Source organism: Plecotus auritus, assembly GCF_963455305.1.
Source record: "Plecotus auritus genome assembly, chromosome: 9".
Classification (NCBI taxonomy): Eukaryota; Metazoa; Chordata; class Mammalia; order Chiroptera; family Vespertilionidae; genus Plecotus; species Plecotus auritus.
This window is the reverse complement of record NC_137783.1, coordinates 45,750,241-45,768,312: the sequence shown is the minus strand read 5'-3', so window position 1 is coordinate 45,768,312 and position 18,072 is coordinate 45,750,241. Positions and strand designations below refer to the sequence as shown.

Here is an 18,072-nt window from a genome sequence, read left to right as displayed (position 1 = left end):
AAAAATATTTAACAACTAGAGGGCTGGTGCACGAATTTGTGCAACAGTGGGGTCCCTTGGCCTGGCCTGTGGGATCGGGCTGAAATTGGCTCTCCGACATCCCTTGAGGGGTCCCAGATTGCAAGAGGGAACAGGCCAGGCTGAAGGACCCTGCTGGTGCATGATTGGGGCCGGGGAGGGACGTGGGAGGTTGGCCAGGCGGGGAGGGACTGTGGGAGGGCTCCAGGGCATGTCTGGCCTGTCTCAGTCCCAATCGACTGGACTCCAGCAGCAAGCTAACCTACCAGTCAGAGTGTCTGCCCCCTGATGGTCAGTGCATGTCATAGTGAGCGGTTGAGTGGCCTTAGCATATCATCAGCATATTACACTTTGATTGGTTGAATGGACGACCAGGCACTTAGCATATTAGGCTTTTATTGTATAGGATTGGTAAGACTTGGGCAATGGACAAAAGGAATGGAGAGAATATTAGTTCAGTCCAAGAGGTCACAGGAGCTGATCAGCAAAAGCATAGGAGGGGTTAGCAGCTAAAATTTAGCCTCACAAAGGGAAGAAAAGGCATTTCCTTCTTAGAGACAGAAAAGAAAAATAGGACATGAGAATGATGTAGATAAAGATGAGGCTGGGGCTTGAGCATTGTTGAGAAGATCTGAAATGTAACAAAAACTCAAGATAATGAAAAATAAGATGTGGGTGTGTTCGTATAAAGTCTGGAGGTGGACAGTCCAGAGCAGATATAATCATCAGGGATCCAGGTTCTTATCTTGTTGCAGTATCATCCAGATCAAGACTTCTCTACCTCATGGTCTAGGATGGATGCTCGAGCTCCTGCCATTATGTCTGCAATCCAAGCAGCATAAAGAGGAAAAACGTTTGTAGCTAGGACTGACGCTCAGTAGAGTTGTATCAGTAGTAAAATAATTGAAATACTTCTATACCAGCTGGTAAATAGCAGCCGACTCACCAATGCCCATCCCCCTGCTTGCTCATTCCCTGGACCACCCAACCCTCCAAGCCAACAGCCTGGCTCAGCTGGGACCTTCCAGGGCGGTCCTCCAGTGTCCTGAAAGTACCAGTTGTGAACTAGCTGCACTGGGTGCGGCTCTTCTTTTTAAGAATGGTACCTAGATCACAAAATGGGAACTTGTTCTTTTGTCTCATTGGCCAAAATGAAGTCCTGTGGCTGCAAGGGAGGTTGGGAAATGTAGTCCATGTGCTGAGCCAGAAATAAGGGTTTGATTATTAACTATCAAGATCAGGGAAAAAGAGGTGAAGGGTATTAGGAGACAATAGCAGACAAAGCCACATGGGAGGGTTAAATAGGTGCTGAGCAGCACAGAGGGCTTGGGGAGGCTGGCTGGGATGGGTGCTTCTCCAGCAGCCCAGGGCAGGTGGGGAGAGAAGAGAGGAAATCAGAGGCTGGGAAATGGGCAGGTTGGGTAACTGAAGTTGAGTGGTTGCCAGAGGAGTCCAGACAAGGCAGAAAGGCAAATGCAGGCAGGAGAGCCTGGAGGCCAGAGGTCTCGATGAAGGAGATGCTGCAGAGGGAAGAGCCTGAGCTTGTTTTTGAGACATAGTGGGGATGGGGGCTGCCCTTCCAGGGCAGGATGAAGTTCTAGGGTGGCGGAGCCAGCATGTGAGGAGCCGGAGTGGAGCTCTGGGGCCAAGCGGGTAGTTTGGGCTTCCACAGCGGAGGCCTCTGTGGTATCAGTGGAGGCCTCTGTGGTATCAGTGGTCTTGGCCAACAACTGTTTTGTTGTAGAAACAGATGGAAGCCCTCTGCAGTCAACAGAGGAACTATTACTATGATTTTGATTTTGGGAGTATGTTTATTAAAGCTGGGGACAGTGAAACAAGGAAGGGCCTAGGCCGGGCTGCTGTCAGCTTCCTGTACCGACAAAGTGAGAGAAAAGAGGGCCTTGGAGACAGGTTCAGGGGGCGAGCCCGGGACAAGCTGCCGCTGCCCATTGCTCCCCTGATTGCTAGTCTCATGGGGACCCAGGCCACCTGGGAGGAACAAAATTCACTCCCAAAGGAGATTTGAGTGGGCGTGCACCGAGGAGGTTGTGCCAGCAGGTGGAGGTTTCAAGAGCTGCCAGGCACCAGAAGTGGGGCCTCAGGCGGAACTGGGGCCTGAACTGGAGCACCATCAGGAACTCTGCCAGCATCCCCAGTATGCCTCACATTTCTGGGGAAAAGTCATCTTTTCAGTTCCCTGAAAACTTGAGCTCACAGGAGGAGATAAAGGGGATTTTCTTTCGTAATTTTTCCTACAATTTTTTCTTTAAAAAGTACAAAGTAACGTGTGGACATTGTGATGAGTGAAATAATGCAAAGACGAGTTGACTCAAGGTCAGCAGACTCGCCCACCGTCAGTTCTCTGTTCCTCCCTCACTGATACCCAGCAGCCTCTGAGAGACCGGCAAGAGGGCCTGGCTTCCTCGGCACCTGCCTGGCCTGGAGGATCCTGCAGCTCCCTCCCAGGCTCCGCCAGCCCCTCTGGGAAGTCAGTGGCAAGGCTTGACCTAGAAGATGGGCCTTGGGCCTTGCTCTGTCCATATTTCTTGGAACCCTTTTCTCTCACAGGCCTGCTGCACACCAGCGCTTGCTGCTCCCACCTCTTGCTGCAAAGCTGCTTGGAGTACCATTGTTTAGTCCACGTGGGTTTTCTTAGCCCATCAGTGTTCAGCATTAGGGATCTTCCCAGTTTCCATTGCTATAAAGGGCCCTTCTGGGAACACTTTGGATAAAAGACTCCTGAGCTCTGGGTCATTTCCTTTGGGGGTGTATAACTAGGAGTGGTATGCTAGGATCAAAGGGTCCGAATAGCTTCATGGCTCTTGTTTCCTATGCACAGATGGTTAGGAAGGTGTTTTAAGAGGAATTAAACACCCACTGCCTTGGTAAAAAGTTATAATAGTCCTCTTACTGTTATATTTCACTTATATATTCTTTTTTTCCTTGTTGGTAATCCTTACCTGAGGATATTTTTTCCATAGATTTTTAGAGAGAGTAGAAGGCAGGGAGGGGAAGAGAGAGAAACATCGATATGAGAGAGACACATCAATTGGTTACGACCAAGGCTGGGGTTCGAATCTGCAACCCAGGTACGTGCTCTTGACTGGGCAGGCTGACGCTCTAACCACTGACCAGGGCTCACTTTTACATTCTTTACTAAAAGTATGTCCTTATAGGGGAAGGAGGTGGATGAAGGAACATATTACTGTTGTGTTCCAGGTGTGCAAGTGAAAGGCAGCAAAAGTTCATCTCAAAAACACGGACACACCCTCTAGTCAGGAGGGGTGGGTATTAAAAAAGAGTTGTGGTTGGTTCAGGCTCTGTCATTAAGTAGCTCTGCGAGCTCAGTAACTCTGCCAAAGTGCGAGCAGGTGATCTGAAGGCCTCTAAGCCTCCTTTCAGCTTGGAGTCTTATAACCTCACATAGAACTCGGGGATGCTTTCCCTGCTCCTTTAGCAAGGAGCTGAGGGAAGGAGCTGTATCCTAGAGCCCCATCTCCCTTGCGTTTATCTTACTGTTGGGGTGGTCTGCCTCATGATTCAGGGAGCCTACGGATGGGGCAGCCATGAGGACTCCATCTGGCCACTGAGGCCAACCGGTGAGGTATCCAGTCGAGACTAAATCTGGTCCCAACTTTACTCAGTCCTTTCACCTCGCCCACTGTAATGCATACTTCCCCATCCAACTCCCCAGTGGGAAGTAAGAGCTGCAATGTGGGGGTAGTGAGGAGGGGGAGAACCATAGGCTCCGAGACCTCTGTCTGTGAGCTGTTCCTAGGAGAGCTGCAGATTGTGAGAGCGGGGTAGAAAGAACCCTTGGGTGTGCCCTGACCAGGTCAGTTGTGACCTTGATAGATGTCTTTCCCTTTCTGGCCTGTTTCCCCTCTGGCTCGTGGATGGAATGGGACTACTTGACCGTTTAGGGCTTCCCCTAATAGGTGATATGTCCCTCCTTTCCTTCTTCCCTCAGGCTGGTAGGTACTTGTCCCTGGGGGGAGAGGGGTGCAGTGGGGGTAGTGGTGGTGTCATCCCTCTGTTTCACAAGCAGACAAGGTCAGCCATAGTAGAAGGTGAGTCGTTTTGTATAGGTCACCCCGGTCTTCGTATTGTGGAATAAGATGAGGACTGAGGGCTGGACAGGGTGGGCATCTTACTTCTCCAACAAGGCCCCTGGCCGACTCCGAGCTGGGTTCTCAAATTCAGGCTTCACTTCCTGTTCCCTTTTCCAAGGGCTGAGGCACTTCCTATTCTCCATTTTACTCCTCAATCCCTTTCCTCCACTCCCTCCAAGTCCACGGACAAACCATGGTAGGACCTTGGGAGGGAGTGTATTTAATACTGAAAAACCTGTCTGGGAGTCACAGAAAAGAAAAGTGATTGTAAATATGAAATATTAACAGGGAAAACAGGGCCCAGAATGAAGTCACACACTGCCCCCACCAAGTATATAATATAAACATCATCTCTAGAAGACAGTGGGTTGAGTGGTGAGTTTGAATTCTGACTGTGAGAACTTAAAGTTGGTTAATTTTTTTAAAAAATATATTTTATTGATATTTTTACAGAGAGGAAGGGAGAGGGATAGAGAGCTAGAAACATCGATGAGAGAGAAACATCGATCAGCTGCCTCCTGCACACCTCCCGCTGGGGATGTGCCCGCAACCAATGTACGTGCCCTTGACCGGAATCGAACCCGGGACCTTTCAGTCCGCAGGCTGACGCTCTATCCACTGAGCCAAACCGGTTTCGGCTGGTTAATTTTTTTGAGTATAGATTATCATCTGAAAAATGGTATGAATAATAGAAAATGGTGACACATAGAAAAAATGTGAGGTTTAAAATATATTTTATATATTGCCCAGCCAGCATGGTTCAGTGGTTGAGTGTCAACCTATGAACCAGGAGGTCATGGTTGGATTCCACGTCAGGGCGCATGCCCAGGTTGAGGGTTCAATCCCCAGTGTGGGGCGTGCAGGAGGCAGCAAATCAATGATTCTCATCATTGATGTTTCTCCCTCCCTCTCCCTTCTTCTCTGAAATCAATAAAAATATATTTAAAAATATATTATATATAATCCCAAACATTGACTTATTCAATTATTAGTTTTCATTTTGACTACCCCTCCTTTCTCTTCCACTACACGTTCTTCTCCCCGCTTTTCCCTCCCATCCTCTCCCTCCTCCCCGCCTTCCCTCCTTCCCTTTGCGCAGGCGCCCTGCGAGGCGCTGAGTCAGGCTGCGGGAGGGCTGGGCAGGCCCGGGCGGGGCGGAGCTGGCGCCTGCGCGGTAGGCGGCTTCGGGGCTGGGCAGGTTTATATTCCCGAGATCAGCTGACGCCCTGCATTGCAGACTGCGGAGTCCGGCGTCGCCATGTACGCTCTCTTTCTTCTAGCCAGCCTCCTGGGCGCGGGTAAGACCTGGGACCCCCAGCCTGGGAGGGTGTCCCCAGCGGAACGTGGCCCTCGCGTTCCGGAGCGGCTGTGCCCGGCCTTGCCTCTCGGGTCCCCTTTGGGCTTGGCGCGGGACGCGCACTGCGCAGGCGTATGCGCCGCGCCGGTACCTGCTACAAGGCGAGGGGCTGTGGGAGTTGGCTGGGAGGCAGGCGGCGAAGAAGCCCCAGGCCGGCCGCTTAGAGCCTGGGCCCGGGAGGAGGCGGTGAGGCGGGCGGCATCTCCTTCAGGGCTCCAGTTGGTGCCCAGGGCGGCTGGGGCGGCCCGGCCCTCCCCCGCCAGGCTGCCCTTCCAGCTATGGGGGTGAGCCCTACCGCAGCAGCTGCCGTGTTGTGCTCGCGCTGGGCGCACGTGATTGAGATGGAATGAAGCCCCATCCAGTCGGACACACTGGCCCTTGGCCTCAGTTGCCCCAGTTTTTAAGAGCATTGAAGTTGCAGGAGGCATAAAAGCCCACTATACCATCTTGTGCTGATGTTTATCTTTCCATATATGTATTCTTGACCCTACATCTTGAAGATGGGGTGTTTATGATCCGGATGATTTTGCAATGGAGCCCTCATTTCACATGCTTTAAAATGTCTTTGCACAGCCATTGGCCGGTTTTAGCAGTGGCCTACATTTGGGGAAAACGTAAGTATGGGAGAAGTTGAGCACATGAGTATTCGTATACCTGTTTATTGCCCTGAAATAATACTGGTTGTTAAAAATCATTACAGGCTCCGAAGGCAACGCCTGGGTACCAGCAGCACAGTCTTCCTGGAATTAGAAGGGGCCCTAGTGCCCTCCCCATGTCACCTGACCTTCCCTTTCCCCTAATTCTTGCCCACACATCTTAACCCCATTTAAATCATCACGGTAAAGGGAAAGTAGTGAGATTGGGTTGCTTAATCACATTTCTGTATTTTGATAGTGTCAGAACCAGATTTCAGTTTATAAGTGGATAGTTAAGGAGCCAGATTTTAATTTATATAACATTGACTTTTAAGTTACAAACAGATTTGGGTGTTTTCAGATAATAGTCCACTGAGGGAAATCTGATCTTTAGGGCCAGCCTAAATTTCTTTGTATTAACTATGTAATATAGGGTCTAATCTCCATTTTAAGTATCATGTAGCCATCCAAATTTCAATAAACAGTAACAAAAGAATTAAGATACTTAATAGAAGAAGTAGGTTGAAGATGTTTTTCCTCATGTTCGCTTTCAGCAACTCACAAGAATGTGTTCTTAACCTTAAACCAAGCTCTTAAACTTGTTTTACTTGTAGATGATGAAAGGTGAACCGCTTATAAAGAACGATTTTTGGTTTTATAGTCCCTGAAGAAAATTTATTTCTCGGGTTGATACTGCTTGTTATTTTATGGTTGGTGTAATAAATAAATGCTAGTCTCTAAATTTTCTATACTGATTGAGAACAGTCCCCCTGCCCCCCCCCCCTCATTAAACAATTGTTCTTAATGCAGTGAGTCACACTTCACGAGACCTTTAAGAGGTCTGAATCACTCAAATCACTTAAAAGGAACTGAATTGATTCTTTGGCAATGTAAAATTCTCTGGTTGATATGGGAAGATGGTTAACCAGAATATTAACTAAGCCAAGAAGCCCGCTTCCCTGCATACTTGGGTAAGTGGGAGTGTGCTATAATGGCCTTGCTCTAACCTTGCTGCCAGGCCGTTAGGGTTATGCCAAGGTCATGCTGCTAACACAGTGTATGGATGTATTTTAATAAACACTGACTTGCCTTGACAGCTCTGGCCATACTTTTTTGGAAATGTATTTCTAAAATTTCCAGTCATATATATATATATATATATATTTTTTTTTTTTTTTTAAAAATATATATTTTATTGATATTTAGAGAGGAAGGGAGAGGGATAGAGAGATAGAAACATCAATGATGAGAGAGAATCATTGATCGGCTGCCTCCTGCACGCCCCCTACTGGGGATCGAACCCGCAATCCAGGCATGTGCCCTTGGCTGGAATGGAACCTGGGACCCTTCAGTCCATAGGCTGACGCTCTATACCCTGAGCCACACCAGCTAGGGCTCCAGTAATATTGATACTGTTAGTGAAGGAGCATCGTGGCTGCGGCCGCCATCTGCTCCTGGAGGTGCTTAGAACTTGCCTTTCCAACGTATGGAGTGCAGTGTCATTCTGAATCTGGAGAAGCTTTATAGGTTGTGTTTTGATAATGTCCTCGTGGTGGAGACATTTGCTTTTGAGTTGTTTTTCTACCCCTCTAGTTGTCCCTCCTTTTCCCTACCTGAAAAATAAAGGGAAGTGATGGTATGCCGAGAGAATTGGAGAGTATCTGATCTCCCCACTTTGTAAGGAATGAAGACACTGAGGCCCTCAGAAGTAACTCTCCCAAATCATAGGCCACTCACCAAAGTCAGGATCAGAACCCAGGGCTCCCGACTGCTTGCTCTTTCCCTAGCCTTCCATCAATACTAACCTCTTAACTTTTTACAAACGCACTGGGTTGTCATTTGCCCCCAGGAAACATACACATTTTAAGTGTATTACTTGATGAATTACCACAGGGTGAACACCCCTGCCATAAGCAGCCCCCGGGTCAAGGAGTAGGGTCAAGGAGTAGAGCGGGAGCAGCACCCAGAAGCCCCCAGGACTGTCCATTCACTACCCTGTTTACTTGCCCCAAAGGAGACAGCTTTGTTAGCTTTTAGCGCCGTAGATGTAAAAACTCAGCTGCTCTTTTTGAACTTCTTATAAAGGAATCTTACAGTAAGGCCATATTGTTGGGTGATTCCTCCAGTGGAAAAGGCTAGCTCAGTGTTATGAGGTGATATGTGTAAAAGCACGTGGCATGGTGTGGTACGTGCCCTCCGAAGCCAAGCTGCCCCTGCTGCTGGCACCTGTGGAATGGCTAGCCAGCTGAATGGTGTTTGCCCAAGACAGGCAGGGAGGCTCTCTAGGGATGCTAGGTGTATTGTGAACAAAAACAGGGTGTCCAAAAAAATGTGTACACACTTTTAACAGCTGATAGCTCAATTTTGAAAAGGAAATGTATTTTAATAAACACCGCCTTTATATAATTCAAAGTATGTTTGTACATTTTGGGGGGACACCCTCTGTATATTCATTTGATCGCTGCTGCTGTTTATGATGCAATTTATGTCATAGTCTGCTGAATATCAACAGAATTCCAGTTCTCACCTGCCAGGAATTTAGGATAAAGACCCCGTTTATCAATTTTCAACCAGTAATCAGTTTTACTCTGAAAATGTAATTCAGGAGGGTTTATTTGTATTAACCAAGCAAGGATTTGGTAAGTGCTTGAATTACATTTGACAAGCTGTATCCTGTCCCTCCTATGAGAGTTGAAGGGTATATTGGATTGAGTGATCTGGGTTTTTCTAGATTAGGGGAAGGAGAACTTGAACTTGCTCCTCCATTTTCTTGGTATTTGAAACAATGGAATGCCAGGCCCGAACTTGACAATGGGGAAGAGGAAGGGCAGACTTGTTGTTGGGGAAAGGGGGGGGGGACGGGGGAACCACCTAATAAGGCATGGGAAGCTCTCAAGGCCAAAGCAAGCCACTCCTGAGCCATGGCTTTTGGAGGCAGTCTTCTACCTTGGGCATTCTAGGTTACAGACGTCAGGCTGTAAGCCTTGCTGTCTGGATCCTGTTTGGTTCTGCCACCAAAAAGGAAGGTCTAGATTTTCTTTTCTTTGTTTAAGTTGATTTTAGAGAGAGAGGAAGGGAGAGGGAGAGATAGAAACATCGATGAGAGGGAGACATTGATCGGCTGCCTCCTGCACACCCTCTACTGGAGGTCGAGTGGGAAACCTGGGCATGTGCCCTGATGGGGAATTGAACCAGCAACCTCTTGGTGTATGGGTTGATGCTCAACCACTGAGCCACACTGGCTGGGCTAGATTTTCTTTAAATCAACAGAAGAGAAGGCTAATTACCTTGCCTTTTAAAAAAAAAAACAAAAACACACCATTTTAAAACAATGATAAATACAGTGATTAGGGTAAAGAATTTAACTGTTGCAGAAGTACTAACTGCTTTACTTTTTGTTCCATGAAGTTCCAGAAAATAATCTGAATTATGCCTTGTGTAATGGCCTGTGCACTGAAAAATAATCTATCCAAAGTTCATGTTTCTTGTGGAATTTATAATTTTTTGCTGAGGCTGAGATGATAACTATGGAATAGAAGTTAGACTATCACATTGCTGACAGTAGCTGTGTACCCTGGGACAGGTTACTTGAACTGCTTACCTACCTGTAATAGTCATTCCTGTCTAATTGGGTTGCTGTGAGGCTTCAGTAAATCACTGTATGACAGGGCTTAGGTAGGGAATACTAGAAGATTTGCTGCTATACCAGGAGTGAAAAGAGTATTGTGTTTGTCAATGTCCTGTCCCACCAGCACAGTGACCCTTCTCTGCCCTTGATTTTGTAGTATCTCCTGCTGTCTTGCATTTCAAAGGTTGTTTTAAGTTTAATAAAACAAAATTAAATTGCCATAAATATGTATGCTGGACATAATTACTGGGCCAGGAAAACAAACCAGGGTAGATAGTCAGCAGTTAGGAGGGAGGTGGGAGTCTATACTATAGGCTGCCAAACTCGGTTTTTATTAGAGCAGCCCAGCAGATCAGGGCTGGTTCCTGGTAACCTGAATTCTCAGGTTCTAGGCCTCTTGTTACTAATTGTGATTCCTAGGGTAAGTCTGTTTAACCACCACCCTCTCTTTGCCCCACCTCCCTCTGTAGATAACCACCCTCCTGGAACTGGTGTTTATCATCCTCCTGCAGGTCTTTTTTTTTAATATACTTTATTGATATTTTACAGAGAGGAAAGGAGAGGAATAGAAAGCTAGAAACATCGATGAGAGAGAAACATCGATCAGCTGCCTCCTGCACACCTCCCACTGGGGATGTGCCCACAACCAAGGTACATGCCATTGACCGGAATCGAACCCGGGACCCTTCAGTCCGCAGGCCGATGCTCTATCCACTGAGCCAAACAGGTTTCGGCTTTTTTTTTTTTTTTTTTTTTTTTAATTGATTTCGGAGAGGAAGGGAGAGAGAGAAACACCAATGTTGAGAGAGAATCATTGTTCAGCTGCCTCCTGCAGGTCTTATACTTTTATAGATACAAAGTAACCTTCATCAATGTGTGTAGTATTGTTTTGGATATTTAAAAACATTTTACAGCTGGGCCTCTCAGGGATTGAGCATAGACCTATGAATCAAGAGATCAGGGTTCATTCGATTCCTGGTCAGGGCACATGCCCAGGTTGCAGGCTCAATCTCCAGTGTGGGGCATGCAGGAGGCAGCCAATCAATGATTCTCATTCATCATTGATGTTTCTGTCTCTATCCTTCCCCCTTTCTGAAATCAATAAAAATATATTAAAATTATTAAAATTTTTTTTTACAAATATTGTATATGTTCTAGGGTTAGTATTTTCTTGGCTAGTGAGGTTCATCCATGTTGATAACGTATAGCTCTGTTTCATTTTCACTGCAAAATAATATTCCATTTATATCATACTTACTCTCCATTCTGTTGATAGACATTTGGGTTATTACCATTTGTTTTATTTTTCTGTTACAAACTGCTTCTGTCACTATTCTTGTGCACATGGACAGACATTTCTTTGGAGGATATACCTAGGAACAGAATTGCTTAGTTGTGGATTGTACATATTTCACCTTAACTAGAAATGGCTGAATTACTCTTTAAAATGATTTTGGCAACTTATATTCCCACAAAATATGCATTTTTTACTTGAATCATTAATACTTGACATCAGAGTTTAAATTTTGCCAATTTGAAGAGTAAATGGTAGTTTTTTTTTCTTTTGTTTTTTTAAAAATATATTTTATTGATTTTTTACAGAGAGGAAGGGAGAGGGATAGAGAGTTAGAAACATCGGTGGGAGAGAAACATCGATCAGCTGCCTCTTGCACACCTCCTACTGGGGATGTGCCCGCAACCAAGGTACGTGCCCTTGACCGGAATCGAACCTGGGACCCTTGAGTCCACAGGCCAACGCTCCATCCACTGAGCCAAACCGGTCAGGGCGTAAATGGTGGTTTTTATTAGCATTTCTGCTTTTATTTATTCTTAGAGGTCATTTCATGCTAATCTAGATACTAGATCCTATTACTACCTCGCTAAAAAGAAAAAAAAGTTCAAATTTTGGAATAATTTGAGATTTACTGAGAAGTTACCAGGATAGCACAGTGAGTTCCTACATACCCCTCACCCAGCTTCCACTAGTGTGCACATCTTATAGAACCACTGTACATTTGTCAGAAGAAATTAACACCAGGACAGTATGTTACCGGAGTGCAAGCTTTATTTGGAATTTATCCATTTTCTCACTAATTGCATGTTTCTGTTGCAGTTTCCAACCCAGATTACCACATTGTGCTTAGTGCCATATCTTCCTAATCTCCTCCTACCTCCAACTGTTTAAAATGTAGCTGCAGAGTATTTCATTGTATAGATGTGTCAATTTAGCCAGCCCTAAGTGAGATGAATTCTAATGACACTTCTAAATTTTAAATTGAGTTCTGGCTATATTTGGATAGATACTGCTTTTGAAAAGAAATAATTTACATTGTAGGCAGAAACTTCATGAATAAGATAGAAGGAAATACTATAGAGAATTCTTTTGGCCCGTCTTCTGGTTATCGCTTATCCTTCAGCAGTGTGATGGCATGCTCTCCTGCAACATCACATGACATCTGGCCCTTGGCTGCCTTTCAAAGCTCTCTTCTCCCTCCTCCCTCCCGTCAGGTCAGGGCTGCTGTCAGCCCCGTCGCCTTATTGTTCTCAGAACCGTTGCATTCTGTACTCTACCTGTCTGAGATAACCCAGGCTGTGTGCTCCCTCCTTTCTGGTCTCTGCTCAGATGTTGCCTAATCGGATTCCCCACTGCTCTGTCTGCAGTGGCCAGGCCATCCTGCCCTAGTCTTGTTCTTCTCTGGCTTGGCTTCATTTCTCCTCATGGCACTTAACACTGCCTGGCACTGTGGTACATTTATTTGCTGCCTCGACCCCTTGCTGTATCGGCAGCATGTACAGCAGTGCTCGGCACAAAGAGCTCAGCATTGCTGACCATGGTGTGAGGTGTAGCCACGTAGACTTCAACTCAGGAAGTGCTGGTGGGTTGGTGTGCAGGACACTTAAATGTTAATAGTGCTACGTCTTTATCACAAGTAAAGCATTTTTTATTTACTGACATGAATTTTAAGAGATCGTGTTTAGGAGTTGACAAATCAGAGGTGACTTCGGGCTCAAGTGAACTTCTGGCGTTTTTAATAGTTCATGTCCAGGTTAGAGGGACCCCTGAAACGGTGCAGGGGATTTTAGTGGGTGGAAGGGACACAGGAGTCTAACATGATTTACATAACCCTGGTGGCTTTGATTTGAGATAAATCTGAAAGAGGAACCAGTTATAAATTGAGGAAGCTATTTCCCCTCCTTTTTGTTCCAGAAGTTGGTTGTTTATAAGTGTTAACTCAGTGGTTCTCAAGTGCTTCATTTTCAGGAGCCTTACATATTCTTAAGTTACTGAGGAACCTCAAAGAGCTGTATCTATCGATATTTACCATCTTATAAATTAAGCTGACAAAATTTTATAAAACCCTTTCGAAATAATGATGAACCCATTACATTTAATGTGATTTTTATGAAGTAAGTTTTCCTAAGACACAAACATTTAGGGAAAAGATTGGCTTGTTTTACAGTTTTGCAATCTTGATGACACCTAGCTGGATTCTCAGCTGCTTTTGTATTCAGTCTGTTGCAGTGTCACTGTCATATGCCTCGTTTGTGAGTGAACGAGGGAAAAGGGCAACTTCTCGTGGTATTATGAGAATTTTCACCTCATGGACCCCCTGAAAGGATCTCTGGGACCCTTAGGGTTCTCTGCACCACACTTAGAGCCACTGGTGTAGCTGATGTGTGGGAACTACAGGCATTGCAATACCTAACACTGAGAGTTAATTGTGTACCCAGCATTGTTCTAGGTGCTTTTTTTTTTTTTTTTTTGCTTAACATTGATTTAATCCAGAGCAACTGCATCAGAATGTATGCCAAAAGTGACGTGTATAGTAGACACACATGTATCTGAATCTTTAATTCATAAACGATCACGTGGGGCAAGCCTGTAACACTGAATTTCCTTAGTGGGGTTTGCATAAAATCGTTTTTAGGGTATTCTTCTACAAGTGTTGAGACCACCCTGCCATTTGGCAGGGATGGGTAGGGCCCGTGCCAGTTTCTGGCTCACTGCATCAACTCCTGAGCAGCACCCTGAGCTGGGTCTAGAACCTTCGACCCCTGCCTGTACCTGTTCACTTGACCCTAGTGAGTACTGCCAGGGGCCACTTCCTTCATGGTCTACTTGTGGCATCATCTTATCTAAGGTGATTTAAGTTCACCTCTGTTCATCACCTGATAGGATGACACGTTGGAAGAAGAGCTTGGCTAGCAGGAGTTTATTTTGGACTGGAGTATTCCTGAATGAACAAATAGGATTTTCTCTTTCCCAAATTAATTATGCCACATGATATGACTCTTGTACAGTATAAGAAGATTGCATTCTTGTCCCTCAGTGTCTCAGTTATTGCACAAGGTAATTTGCCTGAGGACTCTGTATCCTTTCCCACGTAGATTTCTTGTTTTAAAATGATCTGGCTTGTGAGGAAAATTAAAAAAAGCAAGGCGGTAGTGGGAGAGGAGAAGCAGGGAAGAAAGAACCTTTGTCTTACATAACAGAAATAATAGCTTATCTGGGCCAGAGGTGATTGGATGGCAGCCTAGCTGAGCAGGTGCCTTAGTGCCATGGATTTCTTTTGTGATAAGAGGACTATTTGGACCTTACTTTCTCCAGTTCAAGGCAGTGGCCTCTGCAGGTGTGCTGTTCTAAATGATTAAATGGGCAATGTTTCTATTCTGCTCTACAGAATGTTTTCCAAAACCTTCTTTGCTGTAGAAGGTACTTGTGACACCAGCTCTGATCAGGTAGCCCATGTTGCTTTATCTCTTGCTCTTAGGGGATCTGAAATGTCTGACTGCAGGGGACCTGAGGTAGCTGCTGTCCCTCCTGGGGTAGTCTCTCTTGGTTTCCTAGCAATGTGCCTGTTGTCATGGTGATACATTACTCAGAGGGCAGATCCCTGCCTTTGGAATATTTGCTCTGCTCCTTGGTGCTAGGAGACTGCATGCATTTTCTGTTACCCTTTCATTGGTAGCTAGACTTGAACAGCATCTAGTATGTGTTACCTAAAATATGTAAAAGGAAAAACATGTGTTGTATGGCTAAAATAAGACTGACTGACTTAAGAAATAGAGCATAACATATACCTTCTAGGAAAGGTCTTCTTCATTGTGAGGTTGCTTTTCAAAATCTTTAGTAATTACATTCTATACAAGGGCTTTTAAATAGCCTCATTGGAGGCATGTCTTAGTAAAGACTTACGTTTGGAGACTCTTCTGGTGGATGAGGTAGATGATCAAGCTGGTATTTAGTTAGGCTTAGGTTTGCCTGCAGACAACAGAGACCTAGAATAAATAGTAGTGGCTTAAATACAATAGAACTGCTCCTATGTGTCATAGAGGGTTTAGGAGCTGACAGTCCAGTGCGAGGCTGGTGGTTCTGCTCCCAGAACTCGGAGCCTCTTGTAGTTCTGTGCTCTGCATCCTTGAGGTCTCATCCCTCTTCATGGTCCATCATGATTACTAAAGGTCCAGCCATCACACTTGTCTTTAAAGGTGTGGTAACCTCTACTAACAACCCATCAGCAGCACGTGGTTTCATGGCCGGAGCGTGCTGTGAAAGCGGCTGGGAAATGTTTTTAATCGTGGCAGCTGTGTGTGTAGCTAAGTCTGTTGTTCCTTTGACAGGACTGAAGAATAGATACAGGGAGCACCTTGTCGTCTCTGCCACATTGGGCAATAATTGTTCCCCTGATACAGATTGCAAAGTTGAACTATTTTTTTTCTGACTCTAAAGGTAACAAGGGGGAAATTAAATTATGCCACAGAATAAAAATGAGAATGTGAATGCCTCTCCTTGGTCGTCCTTCCCCTCAAGCTCACCGTTAGCAGTTATGTACAAACACTTGAGCTTTGTAGCTACTGGGCAGTTTCTCATGAATCTTCACAGAATTCCTGAGAAAAGGCACTCCTAGTTTCCACAGTTTGCAAGCAATTGTGGTGCAAGTAAGTTGTCCGGGTCTGGGCTTTGGAGGCCAGCAGAGCAGGGGGTTCACTCAGGTCTGTCTACCCCCACACTCAGGCAGCAGTCTTGTTGCCATGTTGCCTCCTCAGCTCTCTAGTCTAGGAGAGGCTTCTAAGGTGGGTTCCAGAAATAATGTGAACTACGGCAGCTTTATTGGGATCAGAGGAAAATCGGCCTGTAGCTCCAATTTCATGAATTACTGAAAACATTTCACCTGTGGTACTGTGGGTGCTTGCTGGCACCTCTCATTCTTGCTCATGCAGGACTTCTTGTTAAGCACCTAGTACTCAGTATCGGCTCTTGGGCTCATTACAGTGTGCCTGCGACTCCTGGGTCTTGAATTTAGTGCCAGCCACTTCGGAGGTTGCTGGGATACAGTGCAGCGCTCCAGGTCCTTGAGCTGCCACTTAATTACTTAAGTGTAAACAAGTAGAACAGCCCTGATTCAGCTGATTGTGGAGCACCTATTCTGGGTCAGAGAAAGGTCCTGTTGCTACCACAGATGATGATAATGATGATTATAATGATAATGGCATTTCAGAATACCAGAGAGATGATGGTAAGGGCATAATAGTGGGGAGGGATAGTATTCTGGTGCTTGAAAGTGCGTAATTTTATCTTGATTCTCACAGTTCACTGACACCAGTGGCTTTATCTTCATTTCACAGAAGAAAAACAAGCTCTGAAGTACAGTGCATTGTTTAGGGTCATTTGGAGCCAGATCCTATTTCCTTTTCAGTGTGCCACATTTAATTAGGAAGGCGGGTAAATTGCCTTAGAAGGCTCACTCTAGACTCCAGGTTTAGTTCCTTTTCACAAGAAGTCTTCCTAGGAGCACCTAAAACACTCGGCCCTGCCGAACTCGCCCTCCTCCCAGGCTACTGAGGTGTTTTCCCCGAGCTGCCACAGAGCCTGCGGCGTGGCAGCCGTTCTCCATACAGGAAAATTCCATTGTAACCCGTGTTGGATAAGTGACCTACCTGTGAAATGAGTGGTTTATTTTCTCCTAGGCCTGGAGAGTAAAAAGGGAACAGAGCACCCACCCCTTCCCCAGGGAAATACGAGTGAAGTCTTTTTTTATTTATTTATTTTTATTTATTTTTTAAAATATATTTTATTGATTTTTTACAGAGAGGAAGGGAGAGGGATAGAGAGGTAGAAACATCGATGAGAGAGGAACATCGATCAGCTGCCTCCTGCACACCCCCTACTGGGGATGTGCCCGCAACCAAGGTACATGCCCTTGACCAGAATCGAACCTGGGACCCTTGAGTCCGCAGGCCGATGCTCTATCCACTGAGCCAAACCAGTTAGGGCACGAGTGAAGTCTTTTAAAAAGCCAGTCTTAACAGCCTGAAACTCGCCTGTAGGTTTCAGATCTCTGAAATGCTACATTCTCTCATTTCAGCCTGTCAGAGTTTTGCCACTGAAGGCCCGATGCCAGGCCTTTCAACTAAGAAGCATAGTGCTTGATTCACTGAGTAGTGTTCATGTCTTAACATGACACATTTAATCAGAAGCCTCCAGGGGTCAGGCAGACATTCTAAGAACTTTCTTAGAGTTCAGCACTTACCTCAGAGAAGGAAGTTGGTATCTGGGGGCAGAATGTGGGAGGGCGAGAATAGAGATGAAACCTCTGCTGGCAGCGTTTTGAGAAATTACTCCGCAGAACGTGGTTTAGGGTATTTTTATATATTTGGTATGTATGCATCCTGAAAATGTCCTTTGCTTCACTATTTAAGAATTAAGACTTGTAGCTCCTAAGAGGTCTTCTGGCCTCGCTCGCCACTCAGGTTCCCTCTTACATAGAATTAGTTCCTCATGGGTTGGGCATTTTGTTTTGCTTGGTTGCTTCTGCTGTTGGAGAGCTCATCACTTAATGAGGGAAGCCATTCCCTTTTCATGTGCCTGAGGATGTTAAATGTGTTCCTTACCTTACACTGTGGTCTGCCTCCCTAATCTCTGCTCATTGCTCTGAGGTCTGGGGTCTGAGACCACACAGAACAGATCTGCTCTCATGTGGTAAGTAGGTGTCCCACACCTTTGACAGTGACTGTCTACCTCCAAAACATTCTCCCAGCTGAACACTTCCAGTCTTCCAGGGAACTCCGGAGTGGTGTCATGTGCCCTCACCTTCCCAACCCTCTGTGCTTCACCACTTCACGGGAAGCAAGGTACGCAGCTGTTTTCTGCCCTTCCTGTGGCCTGTGCCCTGCCTGCCACGCATGTTGGCGAGGGCAGCGCAGCTTCTGACCACCTCCATCCTTGTTTGTTGGTTCTTGCTAAGCCTAAGACAGCAGTTTTCAACCTTTTTCATCTCATGGCACACACAAGCTAATTACTAAAATTCTGTGGCACACCAA

At 45.8% G+C, this 18,072-nt stretch overlaps 1 protein-coding gene across 1 annotated transcript in view; it reads left to right on the top strand.

Annotated features, from left to right (window-relative positions):
• The first annotated feature begins 5,246 nt into the window (after window positions 1-5,246).
• PSAP (prosaposin) overlaps window positions 5,247-18,072 on the top strand; it is a 35,283-nt gene continuing 22,457 nt past the window's right edge. Inside the window, exon 1 of the mRNA XM_080641360.1 lies at window positions 5,247-5,428. Coding sequence (XP_080497486.1) covers window positions 5,389-5,428 — 40 coding nt within the window. The 5' untranslated portion in view covers window positions 5,247-5,388. The remainder of the gene's footprint in view (window positions 5,429-18,072) is intronic.